The 19311-nt window shown below is 45.3% G+C and overlaps 5 protein-coding genes and 1 long non-coding RNA gene across 8 annotated transcripts; all 6 read left to right on the forward strand.

The window, feature by feature from the left end:
* The first annotated feature begins 435 nt into the window (after nucleotides 1-435).
* Nucleotides 436-1970, forward strand: LOC108034681 (uncharacterized). Its single transcript, XM_017109622.3, has 2 exons — nucleotides 436-735; nucleotides 812-1970. The coding sequence occupies exons 1-2, from the start codon at nucleotides 436-438 to the stop codon at nucleotides 1931-1933; spliced, it is 1422 nt and encodes a 473-aa protein (XP_016965111.1). The 3' UTR covers nucleotides 1934-1970.
* Nucleotides 1971-2295: 325 nt separating this feature from the next.
* LOC108034718 (uncharacterized) lies at nucleotides 2296-2951 on the forward strand. The gene is made up of 3 exons (XR_001768727.2): nucleotides 2296-2419; nucleotides 2545-2666; nucleotides 2730-2951. It is a non-coding gene; the product is annotated as an uncharacterized LOC108034718 (long non-coding RNA).
* An 875-nt stretch (nucleotides 2952-3826) lies between these two features.
* On the forward strand, nucleotides 3827-6215 carry LOC108034510 (uncharacterized). Its single transcript, XM_017109434.3, has 3 exons — nucleotides 3827-4145; nucleotides 4516-4688; nucleotides 4751-6215. The coding sequence occupies exons 1-3, from the start codon at nucleotides 3884-3886 to the stop codon at nucleotides 5873-5875; spliced, it is 1560 nt and encodes a 519-aa protein (XP_016964923.1). The 5' UTR covers nucleotides 3827-3883; the 3' UTR covers nucleotides 5876-6215.
* A 350-nt stretch (nucleotides 6216-6565) lies between these two features.
* LOC108035614 (uncharacterized) lies at nucleotides 6566-8433 on the forward strand. Of its 2 annotated transcripts, XM_017111301.3 has the most exons (4): nucleotides 6566-6955; nucleotides 7022-7194; nucleotides 7250-7273; nucleotides 7331-8433. In XM_017111301.3, the coding sequence occupies exons 1-4, from the start codon at nucleotides 6607-6609 to the stop codon at nucleotides 8384-8386; spliced, it is 1602 nt and encodes a 533-aa protein (XP_016966790.1). In that variant the 5' UTR covers nucleotides 6566-6606; the 3' UTR covers nucleotides 8387-8433. The 2 variants fall into 2 exon arrangements, with proteins under 2 accessions (XP_016966790.1, XP_016966789.1); XM_017111300.3 differs by having other exon boundaries at nucleotides 7250-8433.
* Nucleotides 8434-8527: 94 nt separating this feature from the next.
* Nucleotides 8528-11344, forward strand: LOC108035615 (uncharacterized). Its single transcript, XM_017111302.3, has 3 exons — nucleotides 8528-9076; nucleotides 9869-10044; nucleotides 10109-11344. The coding sequence occupies exons 1-3, from the start codon at nucleotides 8869-8871 to the stop codon at nucleotides 11237-11239; spliced, it is 1515 nt and encodes a 504-aa protein (XP_016966791.1). The 5' UTR covers nucleotides 8528-8868; the 3' UTR covers nucleotides 11240-11344.
* Nucleotides 11345-11897: 553 nt separating this feature from the next.
* Nucleotides 11898-14576, forward strand: LOC108034605 (uncharacterized). Of its 2 annotated transcripts, none has more exons than XM_017109538.3 (3): nucleotides 11898-12315; nucleotides 12379-12560; nucleotides 13050-14576. In XM_017109538.3, the coding sequence occupies exons 1-3, from the start codon at nucleotides 12222-12224 to the stop codon at nucleotides 14223-14225; spliced, it is 1452 nt and encodes a 483-aa protein (XP_016965027.1). In that variant the 5' UTR covers nucleotides 11898-12221; the 3' UTR covers nucleotides 14226-14576. The 2 variants fall into 2 exon arrangements, with proteins under 2 accessions (XP_016965027.1, XP_050741976.1); XM_050886019.1 differs by having other exon boundaries at nucleotides 13107-14576.
* Nucleotides 14577-19311: the final 4735 nt, after the last annotated feature.

Raw genomic sequence — 19311 nt, forward strand, 5'->3', positions numbered from 1 at the left:
AACGATTAACTGCGTTAATGTTTCATAAGCTCAGCTCTCTTACGTTTCTTCTCCTCTCGCATAACAGCTAATTAAATCCAGCAGTTGGCCATTATGGAACAAGATGACATTTCCATATCGCACTCGACTTCAGGCACGTGTGTAAACAAAACCCCAATTATTTACTACTATAACCAAACTTTGATTAGCTATCGCCAACACCCACCGTTTGTGATTTATGCCACCCGAAAATGTGTTAATTAAAACTCTTCACTTCGCCGTGCGGAGTGAGCATATTGATTTTAGCTGTTTCGATTGATGGCTGCTACTGTATATGATTTTATGGTCTCGGTTATGGTTATGGATAAATGCAGAGCGATAAGCTGATAAACTATCCCATCGCGACCCCTTATAAATAGCAGTGGATAGAGCGGCCGCCTCGTAAACGGATCACAAATGTCGTCCAAGAAGTGTGAGCCGCCGCCCCAGGATCCGGTTGCCACGCCCCAAAAGGCCACCTTTCTCCGCTTGGGCCACAAGAACCACTCCCAGTGGAACGCCCTCGGATCGGCCTCCTTCATCCTGATCTCTGGGGGCATGAGCTTGGCCTGGGGCGCCGGATTTGCCGTCCACTCGGCCCATCGGGAGCAACTCCTGCTCTCCGTTCACATGCAGATCGCCTGGTATGTCACTGCCATCCTGGGAGCACTGTTCGGGGCTTTCTACACCCATCGACTGCCTCAGCAACCCATCTATGTGAGTAGATCCTTTCAAAACGACCTAAAATTACTTTAAATCGCATCTATGATTTTCAATATCTTTTTAATTCCAGATTTTTGGCTCCTGCTTGGTTATAACCTCGGGAATACTATTTCTAGCTTGGCCGGAGAGTCCTGGCGCCGTTATAGCCGCTCGATACCTGGACGGATTGGCCAATGGTCTGGTTTTTGTGCCCGCCTTGAGTACCGTGGGTGAGATTGGGGTCAACGCGATCCGAGGACTTTTGGCATCCACTGTGGAGCAGCTGAGCTCTAATACTGGCATCCTGATGCAGTTACTCTACACGGCCGTGTGGCAGGTGGACTGGAACGTGGTCATTGTGGCGGATCAGGTGCACGGAGTGCTCTCCATAATCTACGGGGTGATAGCCCTGGCCCTAGCCTCCACCCTTTGCGTGGAGTCACCTGTGCACCTGCTGCTGCGATCCAATGAGCAAAGGGCCGTGGTGGCCCTGAGACACCTGCAGAGACCATATATGGTAACCAGTGAAACACTCCTGAGACTGGATGAGCATAAGCTGTATGTGGCTGCCAATCGAGAGATGTGCTTGGGGCAGAGTCTAAGGAGAGGATTCCCATCGGTCATCAAGCTCCTGGCCCTCCGGTTGCTGGGCATCCTGTGCCTGAACCTCATCATCTGCTGTGCTCTCTATGAAACCGCCAGCCAGCTGGTGAGCAGCTTCCACGCCTGGCCCTATGTGGTCTTTGGGGTCCTGCGCTGGAGCGGATGCTTCTTTGTGGTGCTCCTGATGGACACCACGGGTCGCAAGAAGCCCACACTCTTCGGAACCTTCTCCACTGGGGCCTTCGCCATCGCCTATGCCAATTTGTTCGGGAGAACTCCCCACATGATCACCGCTCTGGTGATGCTCTTCAGTTTGCAATTCTTCGCGTCGGTGGGTCAATGTGCCTCGGCGGTTTACCTCACGGAAGCCTTTCCTCTGGGAGTAAAGCCACACTTGGTGGCGGTGGTCTACATAATGGAGCTGATCACTCGACTGCTTCTCTGCAGCTTTGCACCTTCGGTTGGTGGAATTGCGACCTACTTTCATGTCCTGGGGGGACTTTCCATGGTGTTCTTCCTCCTGGGAATCTTCTGTCTGCCAGAAACTAGACTCGTAACCTTGGCAGAGGCGCAGATTAAATTCTCCAAGTGGTTCAACAAAGATTTCTAACACATTTGAACATGGGGGTAATAAAGGTTTATGAAGTACGCGATAAGAATGTTTATTGGGTAATTACTTTATTGTTTTTATCTACAAATAAAGGAAAGGGATCGCCCTTACTTTAAACAATGGGGAATAGTAAAAATAAAAACAGAAAATATATTATACTTTTAATGCAACTTTAATAAATATACAGATGATATTTAGAATTGTCAGTTATTAGGGAAGAAATCGATTGCATTTCTTTTGTAGATAGTTTTTTAAAGCTCTAATCAGCTCTGATAACTAACAAAACAGGCCATAAACTAATCTAATACGTGCTATTAATCAAAGGCATTCTAACTATTTGCACAGCCGCTTAGTCAGTTGGAATCGAATTGGTGCGGGAGAAGGTTGCAAATACGATGAGTCGAATGAACCACCACAAGCCAAAGTGGAACGATAGCCACAATTCTGGGAGAGGAAACAAATTACGGCCAAATGCATGGGAATCAGGTAGGTGATGCCCCGAACAGTAATGCGAAATAATCTTATCTGGCCTGATCGAAGCCGGGGAAATTCCTGGAATACTTCATGGACGGTGTGGGCAAACCTTTTCATTGCAAAATCGATTTTACCAGTTACAGGTGGCCTGGGAAACTTAACCACAAAATACAATTATTTAGCTTTGTGCCTGGTTGGAGTTATTGGAGCTGCGTTCGACTTCTTCATCAGAAACAAGAAGGCCAAGAAACAAATACTGGTACGTGGTACTTAAACTAAACTTCATTCAATTTTTGCTGAACCAAACACTTATTTTTCACAGAAATTTTGTTCTCTTTTGGTTGCGATTGGAAACCTTTTAATGGTGTGCTTTCAAAACAATGGAGGTCGAAACCAAAAATATATGCGAGGATCAAAAAAAAATAAATGAAAACGGAAAAGTATCATTATCAGCAATATAATGATTCAGATTTGTGGTTGAACTTATCGAAGCTGTTAAAAAATTAAAGGCGAGCTAATAAAGGCAATAGAATTTTAACGAAGAAAACAAATTTTAATCTTAGGGAGGCATCGTCGAAGCATTTCGCCGAGGCGAAGTTCGTATACCCTTGCAGTTATAAGAGATAATCAACGTTAGAAACGCCATGTATCTTCCGACCAATTTTTCGATTGTTCGTATGGCAGCTATATAATGTAGCCGTCCGATTTTCATAAATTCAGAACTAATTAAAAAAATGTTATTTCCAAGCTAGTAGGTTATATGGTACGAAAAAACTACAAAGATATAATTGTTTACATTTTTTTCCGATCATTCCCATTCCCATAACATATAAATATACACATTTTTTAAATTTTCAGCCAGATAGCTTCAAAACTGGGAGACCAGCTTGCGTAGAAACTGACGGACAGACGTACGGACAGACGGACGGACGGACGGATAGACGGACGGACAAACTTCTGACTGAAATCATTATACCCTCTAAAAGGATACAAAAATGTTAATGTTAATATTGCTTATCTAACGCGTTTCATGCAATTGTTATATGGCTCTTTTTGAAAATGGGTGATTCAGATTTTATGGCGGACTTTGGCGCAGTAGATCAGTCATAGCCATAGAAAAAGCTGGGGAAGAACCTGATTCCGGCACACTTATTTGATTTAACTGCCTATACATGAACGTAGCAATGCCAAATCAGAAACGCTTTGATCTGAAGAGGCTTGTATACCACACACAAATAGCGTTCGCAATCATAGCCATAAAAGTCCTTATCAGGCACTCATGCTTCGAACCTTTTACTATAATCGGTGACACCCCCAAAGATAAGGGTTGGCCCCGCTCTTTATCATCAATTGGAACTGAGTGTATCCCATAGACGTATAAATATCATTTGGCCAGCCGCCGTATTAGCCAGTTTCGAATCGACCTCAAGCGAGGCAGGTTGCCTTTTAGCGGAGTGAATTTAAACGCGATCGGCAATGCAGAACGACAGATTTGCACCACCGCCGTTGGGCACGCAAAACGACAAGTACCCTCCGCCAATGGGTTTTACCTCGGCACCACCACAGCCAGGATATCCACCACAGGGACATCCCGCTGACATCACACCGGCAGATACATATGAAGGCCCTCCACCGGCACCACCTGAACCTCCAAGGGATCCACTCACCCGAGTGGAACCACCACGCGATGGATGCTTTACCCAGAAGAACAAACCACAGCCCGAGGCTGTGGGAGCAGGTGAGTTCTGTTCCACTAATCCAACGATCCACTAAGTTAGTCACCTGCCAAAGAGTCGTCAGGGGAGATAATCTTATCTGCAGCCCGAAAAATAGGAATTATTCTTGGAACCGTATAAGATTACCAGCAGTGACGTAATTCATTGCTCAAATAATCCAATTTCGCTTTAGAAAATATAGATAAAATTAAAGAAAATCACGCGACCTTACAACAGTATAGCAAATATCAAAAACGTTTTAAAAGTGATAATTGTTGGATTGGTCACTATACCCTAAACTGATTGTGAAATGAAAAATCCTTTTTATTTTATTTCTATTCCTACCTTTTTATAAGCTTTTAATTGTAAAATCTACCTCCCATCGTCTTTCAGCTGGTCTCATCTTCATGTCGGGAGGCATGAACATAGCGTGGGCGATTGGCTTCCGAGGATCCATCGGCTACCAGTCCACCAAGCACAATTACGTAGCCTGGTTCATTGGAGCCATTATTGGAGCAGGGGTCAGCTGCTTGCTCACCAACAAGGTGGCCAAGAAATATGTCCTTGTAAGCCAGAAAAACACCTCTTTCTCTTAAACCCCCTTACTAACGCCGGTAATCCTTTCCAGCTATTTTGCTCGGTTCTGGTGACCATCGGTGGATTGGTCATCGCCTGCACCCACAATAATGGCCCGGGAACTGTGGCCGCCTGCTATTTGGATGGCATAGCCAACGGATTGATATTCGCCCCTTTCGTGGCCCTCGCCGGAGAGATCTCAGTGCCCTACAAGAGGGGCATGATCACCTGCACTTTGGAGCAACTATTCTATAGCGTCGGCATCCTCCTGCAGATCCTCTACACCAGTAGCTGGACTTCAGAATACAGACAAGCTTTTACGGCCGAGAATATGAAGGGAGCGCTGAGCGTTGTCTGTGGCGTTTTTGCCTTTATTAGAGGCTCCCTTAAGATTATCGAATCGCCAGTTCTGATGCTGGCCAATAACGATGAGCAGGGAGCCATTGACGCACTTCGTCGCCTGCAAAACCGCTCTGTTCCGTCCGAAGAAACCTACGATCAGCTGGCCGAGCACAAGCGGTACCTGGCCCACAACAAGGACATGTCAAAGAGTCAGAGCATCTCCCAGGCCCTTCCCACCTTTGCCCGCCTCGCTCTCCTGCGAGTCCTGAATGCCATGAGCATTTCCAGCTTTGTGATTTTAACTTTGTATTTTTCCATCATCGTCTCCTATGGACTTGCGAGCACCACTGCGTGGTACATAGGATTCGGTTTCTGCCGTTGGGTGGGAAACATCATCCCGTCCTTCTGCATGGACTGTTTGGGCCGCAAGAAGCCCACTTGCCTTGGCCTCCTCGTGAGCTGTGGCCTGTCCTTCGCCTTGGGTGCCCAGTACAATGTGTACTCCTTGATGAGCGGAGTGGCCGGCTTGCTGCTGGTCTTCGGCTTCTTTGCGGGAATGGCCTCGGCGGCCACCTCGTCGTACCTCTCGGAGGCATATCCCCTGGGTGTTAAGCAGCACTTCATCGCCCTAACCTTCGCCACCGAAATGTTCGTCATGCTCATCATCAATGTGTGCGACTACAATCCGCTGGAGGGATCCACCTACTTCTACGTAATGGGTGCCATGTATCTGGTGGGTTTCATCCTTGCAGTCGTTTCCCTGCCGGAAACGAAGAAGATGACCCTGCGAGGTGCCCAGATACAGTTCAGCAGCTTCCTCAACACGCGATTCTAGTATATACTCTTCTATTACTTAAATATATTTAACACAAAGAGCTTGAGAGCATATTTCACCAAAAAACGTATTTTATTGGTACTTGTGGGGGAAATCCCTACGGGAAAGCACCTTATCAATAATCTCAAGTACAGAATGTACTTACTTTTCCTTCCTATAAAGCTCTTTTGAAGACAATAAACAAACACACTTTAGTATTTTTCGAGAGCAGGTTGAATATTCTCATTAATTAAAATAAAATTACTCAAGCAATAATCTAATAGTTTTGGCGCTTCAACTTTTTTAATGTTAAATAATAAAGTTCTACAACAGTCATAAATAAAGTAATTATCTATCTAAACCTACCGTTTGATAGCGCTATAAAATATTTGGTGGGAAGGCCCTTACTAGATTATGCTATCACCAATTTGTTATGAGTTTGAAATATAAGTAAAAGCTTTACATATTGAGAGGAACGCTACATACTCAACTATTTTAGAGGCAATAAAATCAGTGGGAGGTATGTACATTTTAGATGTCAATTTCACGATCAAGTTTCGATAAGAGTCCCTGGTTTTATCGCTAGCCATTTGCGGCTTATCAAAAACGTGCCGATAAGCCTGGGTCCCACTCAATTATCATTTCGGTCCCATGCCAATTGGCTAAAAACAATCGGCTTGGTCATTTTGTCGAATAGTTCCCAACCAGAAATCGGCGGGGTCGGTTGTCCGAAAGCGAAAAAAAACAACCAAATGAGGAACGATAAGTTTGCTCAACCACCGCCAATGGGCTTTGCCTCTGCACCACCACAGCAGGGATATCCACAGCCTGGATTTCCACAGCCAGGATACAACCACCCAGGATATAACCAGCCAGGGCATCCCTGGAGTCCCCCTTCACAACAGTCGGGATTTTCCGGCTATCCGCCACCACCACAACATGGCTATCCGCCGCAGTTCTACGGAGCTCCACCTGGTTATGGAGCACCACAGCCGCCACCACCTATGCATTTGCCGCAACAAACCACCACGGTGGTGGTGAATGGTGGATGGTACAGTCGGACTCAGAAGAACAAGCCACAATCAAATGCTGTTGGCGCAGGTGAGTCATGGTTCAGGGTGCAAGGAACTACTTCATCACCTAATCCTCAACATTTGCCCTCTCCAGCGGGTCTCATTTTTGTCTCGGGAGGAATGAACATTGCGTGGAGCATTGGGTTTCATGGACCCCTCTACTATAGGATCAACGATCTTGACTGCGCAGCCTGGTTCATAGGTGGCATCATAGGAGCGCTGCTCAGCTGTTTTCTGGCCAACAAAATAGCCAAGAAGTATGTCCTGGTAAGTAACCAATAAACAGAAGCCCCCTAAAAAGCTAAGCCCACCTCTTCAACAGATCTTCAGCTCGATACTGGTGATGATTGGTGGCATTGTGATTGCCAGTACCCGGTATAATAGTCATGCCAGGCTGGCGGCAACCTATATGGATGGCATAGCCAATGGACTGGTGTTTGCTCCCTTTATGGCCTTGGCTGGCGAGGTCTCAGTTCCCTATATGAGGGGTCTGGTGGCAGCCAGTATTGAGCAGATGTGCTTTGGCCTGGGCATCTTCCTGCAGATCGTCTACACCACCTCGTGGAACTACTCCTCGTACCCATCGTACAACTCCTTCTCGTCCGAGAACATGAAGGGAGTGCTGAGCACTATTTATGGTCTGCTGGCCTTGGTTATAGGCTCCCTGCTTTGCATTGAATCGCCGGTGATAATGCTGGCCAAGAACAACGACGAGCAGGGGGCCATCGATGCCCTTCGGCGACTCCAGAGGCCCTACACCTTGACCAACGAGACCTACGAACAGCTGGCGGAGCACAAGAAATACTTGGCCCAGAACGAGGCCCTTTCGACGGGCCAGAGCATTGGACAGGCTCTGCCCACCCTCGTTAAACTGGTCTTCCTGCGCGGTCTGAATGCCATGAGCATTTCTAGCTTTGTCCGCTTGACCCTGGTGTATTCCTCTGGATACTATGGATATGGATTGAGCTATTGGTGCTGGGCCATTGGATTCGGGATCTGCCGCTGGATGGGCAACTTTGTAGCCACCTTCTGCATGGAATCAGCGGGTCGCAAGAAGCCCACCCTCCTGGGTCTCATTGTGTGCGGTGTCCTGGCCTTTGTGATTGCCGCCCAGTACAACATAATCACCTATGACACCGGTAATGTCATCATGCTGCTTGTCTTCCAGCTATTCGCCGGAGTAGCCTTCACGGCCACTTCACCCTACCTGTCGGAGGCCTATCCCCTAGCAGTTAAGCAGCCCTTTATCGCCCTCACCTTCATTGGCGAGATGCTGGTCTTCATAGTGCTAACCCTTATAACATGGAGCCATTCTGGCGGAGCCAACTACTTTTATGCCATGGGAGGACTCTACTTCTTCGGATTCGTCATCGTGGCTCTCTGCTTGCCAGAGACCAGAAGGAAAACTCTCAGAGGAGCCCAGGATATGTTCAGTACCTTCATCAGCAGGGGTTTCTAGTATGCCATGTATGTGTCAGACCAAAGATAATAAATATTTATAGCTAAGCACTCTGTGTTTTGGCATTTCCCAAACGTATCTCAGCCATTGATAGCCTTGTATATAAACTGACAACAAAGCAATCGTCATTAAAGTGTTGGACAATGAAAAACAAGTTCGTTTACTTTTGGTAACTACTGAAAGAGAGTTTCACAAACTAAAAGAGAGTGTGGAAAAGGTGAAGGTTGGCCAGCGCAGTTTTACCTGCCAAGGTACACAAACAAATCGCACAAAACACATGCTCGTCTCCCAGGCATTCGTGATAGGGAAAATCGGTCTCTGCGAGATAGCGAGCGCCGAAATATCTAAGCACCTACTTATCAATCAATACCCGATAAGATTAGTGCAGCGCCGATAGATAAACCTGTTCAACAAGTTCGCCTACAAGAACCGAAAAACGCCGTCGCGTAGTATACTCCGCGAGTTCGACCACAAAGGGTCCAATGCAGACCGACCGACCTTCCCCGGACGACGGCTTCCACGTCGTGCCCATTCACAGTGACTCGGATCCCCGCCCTCCCAGTGACTCGGAGCCACACATCACCAGAAACTCAGATTACCAGCGGGAACGGATCCTCCTAAATGCCCAGACGAGTCCCTGTTGCAACCGGGATCTCCGCAACCAGCCGCAGGCAAATGCAGTCGGAGCTGGTAAGAATCTTTTGGGATAAAAGACACCAGAAGCTAATGAAGAATATAACTATAATATAAATAATACTGATAATAATTCCCACGCATATCAGTGAAAATGACAAAAGCCTTCCCTAGAAATAGACCATTGGGACACTCCCTATTATGCATTCAATAATGTAATAAACCTTAATGATCATAATAAAATTATTTGGAAATATCTTTTTTTACATTTACGAAAATACACTTTAATAATGATAAATAGTTATCTGCAAGTAATAAATCAATTCCTATCTGTAATAATCTCTACTCAACTATGACTTGGGGAATACGCGTCACATAATTTTGGATATGTGGAAGTCCCAGTCAGTAATGATTCATTCTATGTGTCAGTTATTTATGAGGTGAAATTTGATATCATCGGAAAGGAAACTGGCCTATAAAAGTCAATCACAAATGTTGTATATGAAAAAATAATTTGATATGCAGATATTTTAATTGATTAAAGCCCATGAGTACACCATTTTACAATCCTAACAAAGTTCTCTAGTATTTAATAGGTATAAACTTTTTTTTGTTTTTTATAATACAATTATTATAAAATATTATGTGCCATTTATTCCTTTTTCATATTTGCATTTTAAATCATTTGTACTTAATGAAGCGAAAAATAATACTACGGTTTAAAATGCCACTCAAAATGTTAGTCGAAATCTTATCTTCTGAAAAGGCAGCAAGACTTTTTCTGTTTTAAATAGGTAGCCCCACACAAAAAGTTGATTAAATATGAGAAATATTTTATTTATTATACAGCTGCCCTGATCTTCCTGACCGGTGGCATTCACATTGCCTGGAGCATTGGCTTTGACAGTTTGTATGCAGAACTAGAAGTCACCAACCATGTCAGGATCTGCTGGTTTATAGCAGCCATTCTGGGGGCCCTGCTGGGAGGACTCTGCAGTCGATGGTTTCCCTACAAAGTACTGATGGTAAGAGCAGTAATAACCGCATATCTTGGTAGTTAATAAGCGAACCTCTTTAACCATCCTTCAGGAATTCTGTTCCCTGCTCACTATCACTGGTGGCATAGTGATGGCTGTGAACGGATTGGATCTCGATGCGCTGCTGGCGGGCAGGTACCTGAATGGCCTGGCCAATGGTCTGGCCATAGCGCCCACTTTGGCCATGGCCGGCGAACTGTCGGTCTTCTACAAGAGGGGCACCACCACATCGGCGGCGGAACAGTGGCCCGTCACGATCGGCATCTTCGTGCAGATCGTGTGCAGCAACAGTTGGGACATGCAGAGTGACTTCACGGAGGAGCAGTTCCAGGGAGTGATAGGCGCGGTGCTAGGAGTCATAGCCCTGCTCCTGGCTTTCCTGCTCTCCATCGAGTCGCCGGTGGATCTGCTGGAGCAGGGCGATGAACAGGGAGCCATCGATGCGCTGAGCAGGCTGCAAAGACCCCGAGCTGTGACGGCTGAGACCTACGACCAGGTGAGGGATCATCGCACCTATGTGCAGCACCACAGATCCTTGGGCTGGCGCCACGCCCTGCCCGCCCTCGTTCGCCTGACGGTGCTGAGGTGTCTGTATGCCCTCAGCCTGAGCATGCTGGTGGCCTTCACCCTAACCTGGACAAGCACAGTGGTTTATGGCGAGAGTTCGGGACCCTATGTGCTCTTCGGCTTCCTGCGACTCATGGGCAGCTGCTCGAGTGCCTTCGCCCTGGATTCTCTGGGCAGGAAAATCCCCCTGCTCCTGGGACTCGTGATCTCGGGCGGTCTGTGCTTCGGACTGGCCAGCAGATTCACAAGCAGCTCCCTGCTCACCTACTCGGACAGCCGCATGGCCCTGTGGCTGCTGCTGATCTACCAACTCTTCGCTGGCCTGGCCTTTGCTCCCAGCTCATCGTATCTCTCGGAGGCCTTTCCCCGCCGCCTCAAGAGGACCTGCATCGCCGTGTCCTACATCATGGAGATGATGGTCCAGCTGCTCATCTGCCAAGTGGATCTCAGTGCGATTGGCAGTGACAGCAGCTTTGTGGCCGTCTACTTCTTTAGCCTCGGAGGTCTTTTTCTGGCCGGATTCCTCTTCTGCGTGTGGTACATGCCCGAAACGAAGGACACCACGCTGCTGCAGGCCCAGTTCAAGTTCCAGGAGTTCGTTATCCCACCAGCCTGAAAGTAGGCAGCTCGAAAACAAGACTAGCCAACCCGTAGATATAGCTAGGAAATAAATCTGAAATCTGTAAAATAAACCAAGCGTGTTACTTATCGCCGCTGAAGTGACTGGTCAGATTTGGTTGTTCGAGTGTTTGCTGCACTCTTTTGTGCCGATCACCGTGAAGAGCTAATGGTTATTAGATTCAGGGGAACACCGGGGCGTAAATTCGTCAGATAAGAGCGGCGTGGAATAAGGTTTATTTCCAAATGACCATTAAGTCGGTTCCCATACATCTGCGATAAGATTTCCACCTCATAAAGGTTTGCAGGACTTTTTATAGATCCGCTAAAATATTTTAAGACGGGAACTGGTTCTTGGTTTATTTTAATTTTTATTAAATGATGAAGAATACCAACTGCAGAAAATATTGAGATAAGCAATTAATAATGCTCTTAATTAAGATGTAGATTTTTGTTAATACAAATTTACTTTGTTTCGTTTTTTACTGCATCACTAAAGAATCATTTCTATTTTGTACCACACTTTGCAGTGCGTTGGGACCACTGTGGGAACTGTGACTTTTCACCTTCATTCAAATTTAATTAATTTATTTATATCCACTAATCAGGCTGATAAGTAGGCTGGCGAAAAGTGTTCTGCCCAGCCTTATCTTATCGGCGTGTTGGCCATTTCGAGGCACTCGCTCAATAGCCGCCCGATGCTCCTCCATTTGTCAAACGGCGTCTGAACAGTCGGCCAACTTGATTCGCGGCGTTCGCAAGTGTGAAATTTACTATTTGGCCAAATATCGGTGACACAAAGTGCAAAAATAATGACAAACTCAAGTGGACAAACAAGACAGTCGCGGTTCCAATGAAAAAAGTGCCAAGTAAACAATCAACAAATCAACTGGACAAATAACTGAAAACGGAAACGTCGCCACAATTGTTAAGCCCCAAGCTTTTCTGTTACGCAGTGTTTTTGGGTGATTAAATCCAAAATGCCCATGTTACCAACGATTGAGGAAGAGGCCAAGTTGTCCTGGCTTCGGCTCATGTGGAAATATCGCCTTCAATTCCAGTCCATGGCCTCGGGTAAGGATACCCGAAGAAAACCAGAGAACCTCCTGTTTTCACCCTGCTCTATATATCCAACAGCTTCGATTGTCTTCGTGGGCTGTGGAATGCGCTTGGCCTGGTCAATCTTCGACACGCCCGCCGGAAAGTTCCCCAACAACAACAATACCCACAACCTGATGATGAGCTGGTTCATCGGAGCGGCCTTGGGAGCCCTTTTGGCCGCTCTTTTTGTGCAGCGTGTCACCAAGAATGTGGCATACGTAAGTAGCTCTATAACGCTAGATTTATTATTTTATTAGCACCTATTTTAACCTACTGTGGGAAGCACCGCAGAGCTGCCACTAGCTCTGCCCTTTTTCATGCCCCCAATAATTGATTCTGCAACCATTAGCACTTAGCCATTAGGCGGCTTATCAGGCCAATAAACTGATAAGGCGATCGCGCTCAACCTGCATTGGCCATTAAGTGGCGATAGGAAACTGGGCGGTGAGCGAGGGCGGATCGATCGATTGCTGCGATTTGCCAAGTGGCAACTATTTTACACCAAAAAGCTATTACAAGTAATGGGTGGCAAAAAAAAATATAGTGGGTGTTGGGCTTGAAGGGTTATGCACCATATCTATATACGTAAACACTTTTTAAAGAGTTTTATTTTCATAAAAACAGTAATATTTCATTAAAATTTACCCAAATTCAAAAGGTTTCTTAGATTTTTAAGACATATGTACAATTTTATTTTTGTTTTACAGACCTCCAGTGGCTTCCTAATGATCGTGGCTGGCATTCTGAATATAGTTCTCCCCCAGCACTTTCTGGCCGCCTGCTATAGCAGTGTGAGTGTGGGCGCAGCCTATGGACTGACCCAGGTTCAGGCTCTGGTCACGGGATCTGAGGTGGCCCACAAGTCCATCCGAGGCATGCTCCTCAGCTGTGAGAAGATATTCCTGTGGCTGGGCGTCTGTGTGCAGGTGTTCTACACTCGAGCTTGGCGCAATATGAGGCCGCTGGACTCTCAGGGCTATGAAATGCACATCGATCAGATGCATGGAATAGCCTTGGCAGGATTGGGACTGGGAGCTGTTATCCTGGCACTAGCTCATCGACTGGAATCACCACTGCTGCTGCTGCATCAGGAAAGGGATATGGCCGTGGGTGAGACCCTGAAAGCCCTGCATGGACAGTCCACCACCGAGTTGGTGAGACTGCGGGAAGACTGCCGACAACTACACAGTGCTCGGGACTGGGAGAGATTTGTGGAGGAGCCGGAAGAAGCGGTGGCCGTTTGGAGAGTCTGGGCGAGGAGAATTCTGCCCTTCTTCAAGGTCCTGCTGCTGCGATGCTTTGCCACCTTGGCCGTCTCCTTGAGCTACAATCGAGCCTTCGTGGTGGTCAGTTGGCATGGCCTGGAATGCGATATGAGCTGCACGTACTGGCTGGCCTTCGCTGGTCTCATAGGCAGTGTCTGTGGAGCCTTCATAGTGGACTGGCAGGGTCGCAGGAAATTCTGTTCCCTATCGCTTTTCCTCTCCGGCATTGTGATTGTTATGGTGGGCGGTGTCTTCGAGCACCTGGAGTCCCTCAGGAGATCCTTCTATGACATAAACCTACTGGCCATTGCCCTATTAATGCTCCTATTCGAGGTGATAGTGGCAGGAGGCGTGGCCGTTCCCGCCCTCATATACACAGCCGAGGCCTTTAGCATCGCCCACAAGGCCAGGTGTCTAGCTGGAATCCTAATCCTCGAGCAAGTGCTCCAATTGGGCCTTCTCTTGGCCACCTTCGAGCACTACATCACCGTTTCGGTGTTCTTCTTCACGATCGGTGGTCTTAGCTTCGTAGTTGGCCTAATCGTATTTATGTTTTTGCCAGAGACCAGGCAACTGACACTCTACGAGTGCCTGCTCAAGTTCAAGAAAGTTCCTTAAGGCCTCGCCGTATCTCTGAGTGCCAAGTATCTGTTATCTCTAGCTATCTGTTATCTATTTTTACGTACTCTACTCTACTTGCTATATGTATTTTATTCGCGTGCATATCATTGTCTACTATATGCCTGTTCCTACGATTTCAATTGCCAATCTGGCAACCTCATAGAATAAGTTATTATCTAAGAAAAATACCCTTGTATCTTTAGCCTTTAATTCAAATACTTAGGTTTTCAAAACATAATCTATTAATAATCTATAAGTATTGATTGACTGTAAATAAGTTTAAATAACTTATTTATTTGAAACGAAAAAAGGTATAAGGCTCACTTTTTCTCTACCTTCGGTATAAGTAGCCACAGCGTTTCAAATAAACTTAAAACAAAAAGAAAAAGTTTTTGTTTGATCTGAAATATATAGATAAATGGTACATAAATTATTTTTAAATTTATACCATAAGTAAAACTGAAAGAAATATTCTTAGACAACTACATTTGTTTTCGAAGGAGCTCTGATATTTTAATCAAGGCGCCCTGCGTTCTTTCTTTCCATAAAAGAGTTTACTTTTACTCCCGTCTGGTAGCACCAATATCCTTTTTCTCAATATACATTTACCTTGAAATTCATGTAAAAACAATACAAGTAAACTGCTTATATACTTTACCAAAGCGAAAATATGGTTCGCTGCCGAGCTAAAGCTTTTACCTTCTTCAAGCCATTTTGTCCAGCTTTTCTACCATAAATTCCACAGAAGTGTTACCACTATTCGCTTTCCAGAGCTTTTCCTGGAAGCCATGCTGAAAATAACCATTCCGCGGTCTATGTAAACAAATGGTTTTTTACGATTATGCTACCCTTGCCGGCTAGTGAAAGCTCCTCGGCTCATTCATAAAGGCCATACTACTGCGCCAGGCCCTTCCTTTTGCATCCTGGCACTGGCCCGAATTTAATGCTGATTTTAGAGCGGAAAAAAGGGCGAAAAGGAGAGCAAAATCGAGTTGATTAATATGGCGTGTGATGAATATGCATTAGGTTCCCAAAACGCCGAAAGGGAAATGCGAACCAGCTCCCCAGCTGGCCATCTAATGATGTGGAAAATTCGCTCGGCTCTTGTTTTCTTCTTTCGGTTTAGCATACCAGATACTTTTACTACTTATCGATATGCAATTTTTGTGTTCCACATTCCGCTGAGCCAGACAAAAGCACTTCGGGATGCCATGGCCCCAGAAGTGGTTGCTTTGCCATTCTGTGTGCTCGCTCCGTATTTTGTATGCCACATTATGTTCGGAGATGGGTTTGTTTGATCATGTGGATGGGCGTGTGGCCAGGATGCTGCGGTTGCTTTGTTACTCAATTGCATCTGGCCGCAATTAGCAATTCTCGCCAACACTTGTCAGCCATTCAATAACATGCGGTCAACAGCCAGGAGGCTCTGGCCCAATTGTATCCAGTTTAAAGTTATTTAATTTTTAATTGAGTTAATTAGTGGCAGTACAATTTCTTTGTTTATGCGGCAGTAGTGGCAAAAGAAACAAAAAAGCCAGAGAAATAACAAACAGATATACAGAGAGAAAAATATAAAGCCTTAAATTTAAGTAAAACAAGAAAAGATAAATTCATAGCTACATTTATTTGACAATAAAATATATCTTTAAAAAAATCATAAAATCTTATTTGTAAAAAATAAATACTTAAACATATTCTAAACATATTTTTTGTTACCATCATTACTAGGCTCGCCTAGTTATAGGAACACTGATCCAAATTCCGTGCAGATTGCAACATCGTTATAAATTCCACATAGTTTAGGGAGTTCCTCTGCGTATTTCAGCTCACGCAAAGACTACTATTCCCCGCTTAGCTGGACATTTGCAGCACGTAAACCTTTTCCATCCCGAATAGCTCCCTTTATCCCTTAAAGTTTGCTGCTGTAAACTGTGGCAGTCTTTTCAGGGCAAACGGAATAAACTATGGCAGCCAGGGCAACGCTCAAAGACGAGAGCTGCAAACGAACAAAAAGTCACGGGAAAATGTGAGGAAAATCGGCAAGGCAAAGAGGAACATGGCTAAAATCCTTGGCAGAAGTACGGCTCATATGAGCTCCCTTTGGAGCGGGCTTAATGCACTGGTCCTGGTGGCCCTTGTTTCAATTAACTGAAATTGAAAACGACAATCGTAAACATTAACAGCAATGGGATTCCCCGCCGAGCAGCGGGCGAACAACAATCGCAATGCAAATCGCTTTGGTGCAGCACAGAGAAAACCCGCTGACGGCCAGAAGTCAAGGAGAAGCATTTCCCACATTTCCACTCTCCCGCAAGCCAAAGGAAAAACAGGTTAAGAAATGCGAAAAGCTGCGACGGCAGGCAGGCGAAATGTTTGCCGGCATCGTAAATGAAAAAAGCAAACAAACGTAAAATTTTATTTGTGCGCAATTTTCTATAAATTTTCATCGATTGCCACTGGGATATTGGCGACATTTGCGTTTGGCATTTTGCAGCGTCCTTCAGCCAGCCAGCCAGCGTTTTATATATATACATACATATTGGTGGGATCCTGGTGGCTCCTTCAGCCGCCATAACTTCAGCTGCACTTGGAATTATGTCTTGCCGCCCGCGCCGCACACGAAATTGAAAAGTACATATACTATATGTGTGTTACAAGTTTCCAATCAACAGCGAATGAAGTTTCCATAATGGCAAATAAATTATGTTCTGCTCGCCGCAGGAAGGGGAGATGGCGAGGAAGAAGAAGAGGGGGCAAAATGAAACAGAAACGGAAACGGAAACCCGGTAAGCAGCCATGGCTGGCATCAAATTAATGTCTCAGCACGCCGCAAAATGGCCGACGTGGCGAAATTTATGAGGCCGAAAGACAACTCTAAAGTGGCCAAGTGTCCCGATGGCCAAGTGCCTTTGGCCGCCCACTCCCCTCGGTGGTGTGACAATAAAACGGAGTCAAATGGCCATAAAAACGAGGGCTGCCACTGACGGACCCAAAATCCAAAAACCACAAAGAAAATGGCCCATACATAAGCATATAAACGCGAAATAATAAATAAGAACGTAAGAACGTGAATTCCTTGAGAGCAAAAAGGGTTTTGGCGATCGTAAACATACAAAGTGCGGTGCAAGCAAGCTCCTACAATCAATTGGCCGCAGGCGTTTCGAAAATCGAGAGCTCACAATTTTCGGGAAATTTGAAAAGTTGACAAATTAATTGGAAATTAAAACGAGCAACTGACACGCATCTTCTGGGGCGTTTGTTTCTGGTGTGTCTGGGGTCTGTCAGAAAGTAAATTGACACGTTTTCATTTCATTTGTTGCCGGCCCGGAGTTTTGGCCTTTGAGTTCGGCGTTGGCAGTTGCCGAAAATAAACGCCGCCCGGCTAAAACTTTTCCCTAACAAGCCTATATAAAGTTTTGCTCGCCTTTCCGGCTGGAACTTTTCCTTTAAATTGCTGAGAAGGCAAGCTGGCTTGCCGGGTGAAAAAAAAATGGTTGATCAAAAATTAAAGAAGGTACTGGACTGTCTTGCAGATTGACTACTGCGCCACAGAGAGCGCATTAAATTTAATTAGCTCACATAAATCCCGCTTCGAGGTCTTGGCTTTGGGATGCCAGATTCACCGGGCCCAGGAATCACTCGACTTGACATTTTTAATGCCAACGGGGGAGAGGCGGATGGGCAGGTTGGGCAGATGAAGTCGCCGGGTTTTTCCTCGTTTTCCAGGGCTTTCATGACTTATGCAAGTTTTGACGACAGGTGCACGCGTCTGCAACTCGGCTGTTTGTGTGTGCCTTCGTGTTAAATCAACTGTCGCTTCCTCTCGGCAAAGTTGGTCCTGCGAGGACAGGACATTCAGAAGCAGAGCCAGTGGAATTCAAGTTATGATAGCTGCATGCGTTTCAACAATTTACTTAACAGCTAACTGAGAGCTGAAAGTGTCGCAGGGGAAAATAAATCGGAGAGGCGTGAGAGAGTGCGCCAAATGGAGCAGGAAGTTGGCTCGTTCAATGGGGTAGTTGAAGTAGGAAAATAATAAAAATGCATATTACATTCGCTTATAAAAATATCTGAAAATATTTTGGATGGCGCTTTAAGCTCAGCCCAGTTGCATTCTCGCGAAAATCGCCCAACGAATGGTGGCGTCATCAATTTTTCCCTCGATTTAATATTGAATTTTAAGCCCGCGCGTCTGCGACTGTTGCTAATTAAATTCTCCTTTTTCCCCAGATTATTAACGCAACCAATGGAGCAGTGGCGGCTGTGTTCTTTTGTTGTTTGCTGGCGAGTGTCATTTATGCCATGCAATTAACGCCATTAAAAATCGGAGAGCGCTAATTAAGTGCGGCATGTATTTATGCATTTTGCATGAGTGACTTGTCCATTATTTATGGCTGATTTTTCATCATTTCTGTTTACCAGTTGTGCTTGCGGTCGAATGGATCGATTCAAGCGGAGCCCTTTCAGAGCGCCTTTGGAATTCAGTGCCCCTGCAGCAGGGGGTTGCAGCGGCAAGGCACGAAACAATTCACTTCCGCTTTGCTCGGCAAAGTTCCGCTGCCAAGCCCCCGAGCCACGCCCCCAATCCCAGGTCCCGCGAATCGAGGTTGCGGAAGTCCTGATAATGTCTGCCACCCGGCCATTGACAACCGCTGCAAATGCAACCTGCAGCCTGCCTCAAAACAGTTTGCTGTAATAGTACACAGGGAAAATAAGTTGTCAGCTTTATTTAGTCATAAATGCAGTAGAAAATTATATCTTCTGTAAATAACAGCATACTTTTAAAGCTAAAATACATAAAAGTATATTTTATTAAAAATAATGCAACATTAAATTCCATTTATATTTATTTATTTAAGAAATCATTTTTTATTTATTACTGAATCGGTACTTTACAAATTAATAAGCAAAAACATATTTTTTTTTGTAAAGTAAATACATTTATTTTTCTTAAAACCAGCATAAATTTAAACATTATTAATCAAAACTTGTTTAAATATATAATTTCGAATTAGTAACCGAATATATTTATTTAAAAAAAAGAAGAAATTTTATATTTTCAACTGATTAAATATTTTTTTTG

Source organism: Drosophila biarmipes, chromosome 3L (assembly GCF_025231255.1).
Source record: "Drosophila biarmipes strain raj3 chromosome 3L, RU_DBia_V1.1, whole genome shotgun sequence".
Classification (NCBI taxonomy): Eukaryota; Metazoa; Arthropoda; class Insecta; order Diptera; family Drosophilidae; genus Drosophila; species Drosophila biarmipes.